Consider the following 12,191-nt stretch of genomic DNA (forward strand, 5'->3'; position numbering starts at 1 on the left):
ACTGTGCAGAACCAATCTCTTGGTTAAAATAATATAATTCAATCTGATTTAATCTAACCAGAACTGTCTCCTAACTGTCACCTGTCATTTGCAAAGCTGTCACCTGTTGCTAGCTGTAACTTGTCACTTTGAACTTTTAAAATTTCAAATCTGAAAAACGACCTTTACCATATCGCTCATATCTCCGTGACCGTTTGTATTAGAGACTTGCAGTAACTTTCCTCTGAAAGCTGGGAATCTTGGCTTTTCAACAAACCTAGAACCGCATTCCTACTCCTTATACTTTTGCCGCAATCGTGAAAAACGCACTCGCGAATTTGCCGCGATTTGCAAATTTCTCCACGTGTGAAAACAGCAGCTTCCTTGCTTTCATTTGCCAAAAATTCGTTTAACCTGCCAATCATTCCTAGAACATTGCTAAAGTAAGCCTGAACTTATTTAAACCAACTAATCCTCAACCTGAACCTCCAGAGGGAATTAAAATCATTTTAGCACATTTTCCAATATATTGCTATCACATTTTAAAGCATTTTGAGCCTGTGTAAAACTCATATCTATTCTCCTCTAAGCTTGCTGGGAAACTGGAACTCTGTATTACATTGTGATTGTATACCTGAACTGTGTGCTCTTCCTTCCATCTCCTTACATTGTATAGGGGGGGTGAATTGCCACAAAGGGAAAGTGATTACCTTGTCTTTTGTGAAACCATATCAGTTTATCTTCTATACTGCATTTCATTCATTCAACCTTGCATTTCCTTGAACCCTATAAAGCAGTCTCTACCACATTATTCTTCTGTCCCTATTTACCAGTGTGCTACCTTATCCATTTCATGTCAACACCTTAGTGATTATAAAGAAGTGGGCTAGTGCCAGATTCTCCGTTGTTAATCTTTATCATATCAGATTAAGTGTGATATTCAATTATTAATTTATTATAAAGTGTGATATATATATATATATTGTTTAAATTCTCAAATAAACCTTTTAACTTGCAAAACAGAACTACTTCTTGGCTCAGTGGGGTCAGCGGGATTCCAAGAGAGGGGTGTTATATAGGGGTAGTCATCCAGAACGCATGAACTGGACATAAAGATATATCAATAAGTGTTTCAATTCAGCATCCCAGACTAGGCATTGACTTAGCTGTAGTGTTGAATTGAATCCTCTTACATTTGTCATAAGTGGCACATAATCCACTGGAATACCAATGTTGCAGAAGAAAGCCCAAAAGGCATTCTGGTAAACTGGCATACCCCCATGTGTGTTATACATGCAGCTAAAGATTTTGAGTTTTCAGCCAATTTGATCTGATGGTGTGTGTTGTATATATACAGTTTAGTAATGTAGATAGCTTTTCCTAGCTAGCTAGTTTTTGGTGGGGAAAATTGTCCATGACAATTTCTTTGTCAGGAATATGTACTTCTATGCAAAACATGGATTGTCTGTTTCCCTTTTCTCTATTATAACCATTGTGCTGATCGTTTGGTTCAACGGGTCACCTATGGTGGTCTCGGGAGGATAGCAAAGGGGCAACGTGCTCGCCTTGAAGCAAGATGACACGGAGCAACACAGGTTCGATCCCCGGGTCTGCGCTTAGAAACCCCTGGGTATTAAGCGCATTATAAATAACCTATCATATCATATCATAGCACGTCTCTGGCTGTGATTTGAACAGGACTAACCTTGTGTTTAACAGGAACAGCATTGGGTTTAAGTCGTATGACAAGTCCAACTCTTTTACCAAACACACCCTCGCATTTCTTTGGAATATCTGGACATATTTCAGAATTTAGTGAGTAAGCATGTTTTCTCGTACAGGGATCATAGTTCATGTTGAAGCATATCACTTCTCTGGACAGTGGGGTGGGGTTGTTAGATCTGAAAGTTTTAAATAAGGTATTGGATCATTAAAGTCTAGGCCAGTGAGACTGTTCAGTAAAATTAAAAGAATGCTGATGAACAAAGGCTAAGTGGAAAAAGGCTGTTGCCTGAGACAGTATGATGGGCAATTAGCTAGTATGTGGATGTGGTTGAGTTCTCTGGTACAAATAATCTTTTTTTGTTTGGTCCTTTGTATGGAGAGAAAGTCCCCTTGAGAGCCCAGATAAGTCCTTTTAGCAGCCACTGCTGTGGGAATGTTTTGGAGGAAATGTTATTTAAAATGACGGTGTCCTCTGTTTCCACACCAAAAGGAGCTGTCTCTCTGGTTACTGATCTTATGGAGATGATGTTTCGCAGCTTTGGGTGGCTCAGCTTCCTCAGGGCAATGAGGTAACGGCACTGATCGTACCCACATTTGGGATTTTCCTTGGCTAACAAGCATGCGGCAGGTCCAAAAGTTGCCTGCATTACTTACAAAGCGGTCACAATCAGAAAACCACTCTACCTGCCCTAGAAATACCCCATCTCCAGAGGCCAGCAGACCACCAGAAGCCTCAACATGTCCATGCTGGAAACAAAGAACTACAAGTGGGGAAAATAAGGAAACAGGTATTTCCCTGCTATGCACCCTTTCTCTAGAGCAAGTTGCTGATGGCTCCACTCAACCCCATGTCTTCTCCTCAGTAGCTCAGCCCTCCCTATGCTCCCCCTGTGCACCCCTGATCTCCGGCCACACCCTCATCCTACCTGTAACCCTATGAGTGCTCTGTTGCTTCCCAGGTAGGTTTGTGTTTCTAAATCACATACATACATACATACATACATACATACATACATACATATGTACATACATACACACATATATAGAGTTGGGGCAGGGTACTGGATGTCCAGCAATACAGTCAGACCACACGGTCCCGAAATGGAGTTTTCAACCCAACATCGCTAGGTACCAATATGTTAGCCCCTCTTCATTTATTAATAAGCACCTTAGGCAAGTAGTTCAGCACTTCAAGGGCATTGTATCAAGTGTGTTGACAAACCTCACTACTTTTTACCAGTTTCTTAATTTTACACTTATTGACAGAGAGACTTGGTTTCCCCTGCTGTCATACACTTCTTTACATGGTCTTTCAGCAAACATCTACAATGCTCCAAACATTTACTTTGTACTATTTCTTAAGTAATACCCCTGACAGCCAAGGGGCAATGTACTCCAAATGTGCTCAAGGATAAGGAATGCAACCTACAATTTACCACTATTGAGATAAATTGCAGTTCTTATTAGTTCCATTTCTAGCTCTTCAAATAATTTGTATGCACCTCCCTGACACCATTTCTACAGTGCGTTTATAGGAAATGCCCTGGTTATTGCCTTCAACCCACAGAGATCCTGTAGGCCATGCTGTGCCTGCTGAAATGGCTATCTTCAAAGCATGCAGAGGGAATGCTTCAACAACATACGACTTTCCTCTGCAGAGGTCACCTACCATTGACAACTATGTGTAAAGGCTAGGCCTGGGCATTCAGCTTGGATCCAGGAAGGAATGTGTCTGATGGATGAGACGTGTTAGTGGGAAGACATTCCCTTCCCCTCACAGTGGGTGCACACTCACTCGGCTGTTTTGTATGCCTACCTTGCATATTTGCATGGTGGAACTCAAGCATGTAAACAAAAAAAGAACAATCCAAGAAAAATACAATCTAAGGTTCTGATAAGTTTGATTTGCAAATGTAATTGCAGGTTGTGTCACAGTTTTAAAGCAGTGTATCAACTTTTACACAGATGGTTGTTCTGATGAAATGTTTGCAATCAAGTTGAATGTTGTTTGTCTTATTTTTACATGCATTGCATGCACTGCTTTATTATCTGGGCTTCTTTACAGCATGCAAACATGGTTGGGTAATTTTAATAATAATTGTTTACGTTTTTCATGAGCCCAGGCATATTCTTTAATTGTTTTGTGGCACCCAGATGTTGTCTGAGTCCAGCATGAAGAACTTGGGAGATCATGAACAAATACATAACATAAGATTGATCTCTAACAGGGAACCTGATGGCTATTGGTGGCCATTTGGGTATAAGAGGGTGGCCAATGTGGTGGGCCAACTGCTTGTATTAAAAAAAAGGCAATGTGTCTAGAAAGAGTGCCAACACAACTTTAAAACGATTGTATTGTACATATTAAGAATATGCATCACACATAAAGGTTGGGTGAACAACATTCACAAAAATGACTCACAACAAATATCAATGTGTATTACACACCTAATTATTCAGTATGAAAGCGTCCAAATGACCCTAGAGGAGGACAGATAGTCTCAAATGGAATGCTATGTTTATTAGTGTACATCCACCTGTTTCGGATGTACATATTAGAAGTACCTATTATACTATTTATTTATATTTCTTAAATACCTAAACCTATGTTGGAATATACACTACATGTTTCTGTCCAATATGCAACAGCGCTGGACATTCTCCAGGGGTTAAAAAACATACATAGTCCATCTCCTCCAAATTATGCCAACCAACTTCTATAGGGTGTTACTTCACAATATCAAACTCTGTGAGTCTTCAATAGTGGTTGTCACACTTTTCCAAAGTAGCTCTATGAACATAGTTTCCACAACAAATGAATGTGTTTGTAGCTCATCACACGCATGCCACTTCCTGTTATTAATTCCAAATCAGAATAGTGAAAACACATCAATGCAGAGACACATTCAAGGTATCAATTTCACAGAATCAGGTGTAGTCTCAGATAACGTCCATCTTCAACCACACGAAGAGTAGATATAAAGTAGACTGCAACACAACTGCACAATGATAACCTGGGGTTTATAATCAACAATTCGGTTTCCTTCAGAGTCTCAGTCTCAGCCAGCAACTACGAACAGTGGGGCTTCCAGGGTCAATGGCCAATTGCAAACATAGATCCTCTGATGTTTATATGAGACACCAGCAAGAAGCCATTGGGCAGTCTTGCAGGAATCTTTGTCTCCCCTGTAGAGTTTCAACAAAAGGTTTATGTGATCAGCACAACTTCCTGCCAAGGGTAAGGTCTTAAGGTCTGTAATGGAGATTATTGTAGGTCTATCATTGGCACCTTTCTAGCCAAGTAACATCAAGACTGGCTTTCAACTCTGGGTCACCAATTTATGCGAGGATGGGTAGAGAAGGCATTCCTGAATCTTTCCATACAAGAACCGCGTTCGCCTGTTGGTCAAACTACTTGAGACAAAGCAGAAAATGGACGATCTAGTGAAAACCCCATTTGGTTTTTGGTTCAACCCATTTTAATGCTTTCTACCTACAATTGGAACATCCAAACTCATGCTAAGGGGATTGGGCTGCAGTGCTACCAATCTCTCTTCATTTCTAGTAGTAGAACTGCAAACAAAGAATGGCAGGAGACGTACTGTGACTGGAGTTGCTCTATGGCTCAGCACTCCTTGAGAGCAAAAGGCCGATAGACATGCAGCTCACCTCGATTTAATATCATGCAGTCTTAAGAGAGATCTTGCTACATCCTCAATCAACTCTTAATTATGTGTTCCCTATTACAAACTGCTATCATAAACTATTTATTCATTCATATTATTTCTTTCAATATCATCAAGTACTAACATGTATAGTTCCTTATCATTGTCATTGTCAGATGTACGTGTGCTGCTCAACCCACTGATGGGCTTGGTTGACATATTACAAATGTTGTGTACAGTGCCATAAACTCCACACAGAACTGAATCAATAAATAACCAATTATTGTAGATACATAAAAATGATAGTAATGTATACATTTTGCAGACCTTCATGTTGCCTGCCCTACTAAACTTTGAGTATAGGAAAACCTCCATCTAGTCTGCACTCCAAAGTTAAGAATACTTTCACAATGTTACAGCTGTTTGTCAGACCTGCTCTGCAAATGTTACAGTATGTTTCTAAAAAGTGCATCATTTCCCATATTCTACACTCAAAATATCATCGACCATCTGCTAGCCTACTATACTCTACAAAATGTACAGCTTATTGAAAAAGTTAGTGTCATTTAAGCTATTCTAAAAATGTTACAATACATTGAAAAATGTAAAGACTGTCATTTTGACTAAACTGGATAAGTTACAGTATTTTCAAATGTTTACAGCTATAGATAGTGTCTGCAACTGTTACACTAGTGGTGTAGATGCAGCGTTTCATCCTGCATTCAATTTAAATGTCACAGTGCTGTCACAACCTTTCATACTTGCAATGGATTTACATATGCTGAAAAGTGTATATAACTTTCAGAAAGATGCAGACCTCTATCATGCTTTCAGGTCACATGTTTCTGTACTTAACAAATGTGTACATAGATTTATATTTCCTATTTTATAAATATCAGAGTGAAAAAGTTGAACACCTTCATCTTGACAAAACTGCAAATGTTAAAGTACCTAAAAATTATTAAATGTGTGTATATGTTCTACTCCACAACTGTTTCATTAAAATGGTAAAGATGCAGACTTTCATTCTACATACCCTCTATTTGTGACAGCACTTTAAAAACTTTACATAACATCATCAGACTTACAGTATGATGAGAATCCTACATAACTTTCAATACTGTGCACCATATTCATCATCACAATAATCCACTTGTCAAAGTCCTTTCAGAACTGTACATAACTTCATCAAACTTACAGTACGCTCAAAACCGCACATCACTTTCAAAACTCTGCACCATATTCATCATCACTACACTTCATGCGTCATAGTACTTTCAAAACTTTACATACCTTTATCAGGCTTACAAAATGTTCAAAAACTTACATAACTTTCAAAACTATGCACCATTTTCATCATCACTACACTTCACATGTCATAGTACTTATAGAACTTTACAGAGATCCCTCAGGCCTATTCTTTAAATGTTACTTATATAGCGTTCAAAAGTAAGTAAGCCTGTGTCATGTCTACTTGTCAATTGTTACAGTGCTTACACATGTTTACAGAGCTTGTCTACAATAGAGAATTTGCAGTACAAAAGTGTCAGACTTTAATTTTGACAGACATACAAATATTATGATGCCTTCAAATTATTGCATACAAGGATATTTTGTCTGCACAACAACTTTGTCAGTACATTGATAAAGATGCAGGCTTGTAACCTGCATGAACTACATTTGTCATAGTACTTTCAAAACTTTGCATACCTTCAACGGACTTACAGCATGCACAAAATGTTAAATAACCCGTGGTACTATGAAGATCTGCTTCAAAACCAAACTTCAATAGTCAGAGTACTTAAAAACATGTACAAAGCTCTGTCAGCACTACACACACAATGTTACATAAATGTCAAAGGTATACACTCTTTTGCATTGTCTACACTTCAAACATCACAGTAGTAACACAGGTGGACAGAACTTTACATTTCCTTCAGTATAAAAACACAGTGAAAACATTGCAGCCAGTTGAAATGGGCCTCCACAGAGCACATCAGAACGCCAAACCTCAAAGTGGAACACTACTAATTAAGTTGATATAAACTCTTACACGTCACTCCATAAAAAGTCTCCATAGAAAAACATAGGCATTTGTCCCCTCCCCTGCCCCATATGCTTCTGTCACCTGTGAACACATGCCACAGTCTCCACAGGGGGAAGTCTACAACTGTAAAGCAAGTGCTAAATAATCACTTTTCATACATGTGTCTTGTCACATTAGAACACAGGTGCACCCAGTTTGTTCTTTTTGCAAATACCAGAGAGAGAATTACACCTTGCTTAACCAAGAACACAGCAACACTTTTCAGGTGGCCAAAGGTGCTGATGATATGGCCTGCCCATCATCTGATTGCTAACAGCCCCCCTGTCTTCATGTACTGAACAGGGAAGCCGATTCTGCATTCTGCATCCGGTCTTTTGTGAACCCAAAACGGATTGAAATATCTCCTACTGGATAGTGTAACCACCTTTGGCACATTTTGCACATATTTTGCAGTGAAATTCCCCCATACCCATTCCTGGGTCCTTGAACACCAGGTCCTTCAGTTCCCCATGCCCCCCCCCATCCTGCACAGTCTCAGCCCTGCACCATGCCTTCTATGGGGACCATCATCAGAACCCATCAGAGATGTTATCAACATCCCAAGTTACTACTAACTGCAGACCAACCCTCGGGCGTCTCACTTAATTTGAGTTTCACTCATCTTCGCAATTAAAAGGGTGTCAAAGCTGACCGTAGAGCAGCGCACTAAGCATGTGCAGAACATATGCACAAAGGGAGGTTCTGAAAACCTACCATAATGTGTGTACAGCTTTTCGTGAGTGCAACTTAATTTGTAGAAAGCTAATGTGTTAATTGCTACTTCTATTTTCACTGCTATTTTTTTTTAAATGCCTGCCCACGGCAAGGCCATTTCTAAAGCTAAAAACACAACCTTGGCCAACAACACTCTCCTGGTTGGCAGCCTGGCAAGCAGCTGTCCCTTGAACAATGCGACTTATTTACAGCATATACACAGTTTTTTATTTTTATTTTTATGTAGAGGTTAACAGGCTGATTGAAAGCACGCCCGAATGTACATACTGTAGATACTGCTCAGTGAGTTGCCCAGGATCACACAATGCGGAAACTAGGGAAGCCAAGATTCGAACATACAGTTGTTCTCTAGTTTCTCACTTTATATTGAACCAATTGTACTTCGTCTTTTTTTCTAGTTCACCACCACCCTCCACAAACAATATTAGTTCATAGTATTGGCCTTCATTGGCGATTGGTCTCCCCACCCCATTAACTCAAAGGCACACAACATTCCCACCCATTTCGACTGATACTTTCCGTCGGTCCGTTCATGCACCGCCACCGACCCCTCACTATGCTCAGCGCCATGCGCGGCGCCCCACACCTCGACCCCCCTACCCAACACTACTCTGAACCGCACTGTCCCCAATGAACAGTCTCCTGTACGAAAAGACAAAGGGAAAGCGGCTGAGCGCGGGGAGAGGGAAAAAGGCAGCGGCCCACCTACCTCTCCCAGCTGGGCTTGCAGGATCAGCATCAGTAAAACGACAGCAAAAAGCTGCATCCTGGAGCGTAGAATCCACGCGTGCAATCCACCGGGGGCACCCCGCATGGCCCCTTCCCGAGCGCACCCCTTATTCCAGATTCTCACAAGGGCATCCTTGGCGGCTGGCGGCCACTGCTCAGGCTCCCTTCCTGCTCCTTCTCTCGCAGGAAAGGGGCGCTGCTGCCATCCAGAGATGAGCGTTCTTCCCCTACAAGGAAGGGGGGTAGGTTGCTGCTGCCACACACTGATGCTCAGCTCCTGCCTCTCCTGCTCCTTGCCTTGCAGGGATGGGCTGCTACTGCCACACACTCATGCTCAGCGCCTGCCTCTCCTGCTCCTTGCCTTGCAGGGATGGGCTGCTTCTTCCACAAAAAGATGCTCAGCTCCTGCCTCTCCTGCTCCTTGCCTTGCAGGGATGGGCTGCTACTGCCACACACTGATGCTCAGCGCCTGCCTCTCCTGCTCCTTGCCTTGCAGGGATGGGCTGCAACGTTCACACAAAGATGTTCAGCTCCTGCCTCTCCTGCTCCTTGCCGGGATGGGCTGCAACTTCCACACAGAGATGTTCAGCTCCTGCCTCTCCTGCTCCTTGCCTTGCAGGGATGGGCTGCTACTGCCACACACTGATGCTCAGCGCCTGCCTCTCCTGCTCCTTGCCTTGCAGGGATGGGCTGCTTCTTCCACAAAAAGATGCTCAGCTCCTGCCTCTCCTGCTCCTTGCCTTGCAGGGATGGGCTGCAACGTCCACACAAAGATGCTCAGCTCCTGCCTCTCCTGCTCCTTGCCTTGCAGGGATGGGCTACTACTGCCACACACTGATGCTCAGCGCCTGCCTCTCCTGCTGCTTGCCTTGTAGGGTGGGCTGCAACGTCCACACAAAGATGTTCAGCTCCTGCCTCTCCTGCTCCTTGCCTTGCAGGGATGGGCTGCTACTGCCACACACTGATGCTCAGCGCCTGCCTCTCCTGCTCCTTGCCTTGCAGGGATGGGCTGCTTCTTCCACAAAAAGATGCTCAGCTCCTGCCTCTCCTGCTCCTTGCCTTGCAGGGATGGGCTGCAACGTCCACACAAAGATGCCCAGCTCCTGCCTCTCCTGCTCCTTGCCCTGCAGGGATGGGCTGCTACTGCCACACACTGATGCTCAGCGCCTGCCTCTCCTGCTCCTTGCCTTGCAGGGATGGGCTGCAACGTCCACACAAAGATGTTCAGCTCCTGCCTCTCCTGCTCCTTGCCTTGCAGGGATGGGCTGCTACTGCCACACACTGATGCTCAGCGCCTGCCTCTCCTGCTCCTTGCCTTGCAGGGATGGGCTGCTACTGCCACACACTGATGCTCAGCGCCTGTCTCTCCTGCTCCTTGCCTTGCTGGGATGGGCTGCTACTGCCACACAAATATGCTCAGCTCCTGCCTCTCCTGCTCCTTGCCTTGCAGGGATGGGCTGCCACTTCCACACAAAGATGTTCAGCTCCTGCCTCTCCTGCTCCTTGCCTTGCAGGGATGAGCTGCCACTGTCTCCCAGAGATGCCCAGCTCCTGCCTCTCCTGCTCCTTGCCTTGCAGGGATGGGCTGCCGCTGCCTCCCAGAGATGCTCAGCTCCTGCCTCTCCTGCTCCTTGCCTTGCAGGGATGGGCTGCTACTGTCACACACTGATGCTCAGCGCCTGCCTCTCCTGCTCCTTGCCTTGCTGGGATGGGCTGCCACTTCCACACAAAGATGTTCAGCTCCTGCCTCTCCTGCTCCTTGCCTTGCAGGGATGGGCTGCCACTTCCACACATAGATGTTCAGCTCCTGCCTCTCCTGCTTCTTGCCTTGCAGGGATGGGCTGCCACTTCCACACAAAGATGTTCAGCTCCTGCCTCTCCTGCTCCCCTTTCTCTGGAAAGGATGGGCTGCTGCTTATATGAAGAGATGCTCCGATCCTTCCTTGCCTGCCCCTTCACTTGTACGGACGGGGGTGCTGCTGTGCCCCACAGATACTCAGCTCCCGCCTCTCCTGATCCCTCTTCTCTGACACTGAGGCAGTGCTGCGTCCACGCAGTGATGCGCCGATCGTCCCACTGCTTCCCCTCCACTTGCAGGGATGGGGTGCTGCTGCCACCCAGAGATGCTCAGCTCCTGCCTCTCCTGCTCCTGCTCTTGCAGGGATGGGGTGCTGATGCCGCCCAGAGGTGTCCTGCTACTTCCGCTCCTGCCCCTCCTTCTCTGACAAGGACGTGGTGTTGCTGCCACACAGAGAGGCTTCGCTCCTTCCTCCTCTGTCCTCTCTTCTCTGACAAGGATGGGGTGCTGCCGCCACCCGGCGATGCTTCGCTCCTTCCTCCTCTGTCCTCTCTTCTCTGACAAGGATGGGGTGCTGCCGCCACCCGGGGATGCTACGCTCCTTCCTCCTCTGTCCTCACTTCTCTGACAAGGATGGGGTGCTGCTGCCACCCAGAGATGCCCAGCAGCTGCCCCACCCCCTCCTTCTTCCAGGGATGCGATGCTGCTGCCTCCCAGAAGCTCAGCCCCTGCCGCTCCTGCTTCCTCGTCTCACGCAGGGCTGGATGGGACGCTGCCGCCAGGATTGGCCAGACGCTACCTCTTGCTCAGAGCACCCTCCAACATCCCCCGGGATCTCTCCCAGGACCCATTCCTTCTGGTGGGACCCAGGGCGCACGCGAGAGGCTACAGATGAAGACGGATGTCCCCTGGGGGTGGATGCGCTTCTCTGGTCGGTGGGAGGTAGGCGCTGACCCAGCTCAGTTCTGGATAAGGAAGGGGAGTTGGGTCTGGGAACCAAACACCCGAGGGGAGAGGCGGAGAGCCTGTGGGGCAGCGGTGGTAATGAGTGACAGGGCAGGGGATGCCGGCTCTAGACAGCCGGGTGACAGCGCTCACGTACTACTGCGCGTTAGACATTACTACCTGTGCGGTGTGTGCCGCGAGCAGCCTGGCCAGCAGGGGGCGAGAGGGTGCGAACTGCAGCCCTTCACGTGCAGGGAGAGCACTGCACCTCCCACTCTGGCCCACACGCCGCGTGCATTCATTCCCCACTGCTATTTATGGCGTGAATGAAAGGGACGATGTTGGAGAGTGGGCTGGAGCAGGAAATGGGGGGGAGTGGGTGCGCCTGGCTCTTGGCTATAGGAGACAGCGCTTCAAAAGTGTCGACTTTGGAACTCAAACCGCAGATTTTCTCAGTGGCACTCATTTTATCCACAAAGGAGAGAGGACAAGAGCAATTACCACCTAAATAACAGAACCGGCGACCTGC

The 12,191-nt window shown here is 45.5% G+C and overlaps 1 protein-coding gene across 2 annotated transcripts in view; it reads right to left on the minus strand.

The window, feature by feature from the left end:
• OLFM2 (olfactomedin 2) overlaps nt 1-11,806 on the minus strand; it is a 1,338,492-nt gene extending 1,326,686 nt beyond the window's left edge. For both annotated transcript variants that reach the window (XM_069604038.1, XM_069604036.1), the window contains exon 1: nt 8,900-11,806. In XM_069604038.1, coding sequence (XP_069460139.1) covers nt 8,900-9,004 — 105 coding nt within the window. In that variant the 5' untranslated portion in view covers nt 9,005-11,806. The remainder of the gene's footprint in view (nt 1-8,899) is intronic.
• Nucleotides 11,807-12,191: the final 385 nt, after the last annotated feature.

Source organism: Ambystoma mexicanum, chromosome 3q (genome assembly GCF_040938575.1).
Source record: "Ambystoma mexicanum isolate Mex_15411 chromosome 3q, UKY_AmexF1_1, whole genome shotgun sequence".
NCBI lineage: Eukaryota > Metazoa > Chordata > Amphibia > Caudata > Ambystomatidae > Ambystoma > Ambystoma mexicanum.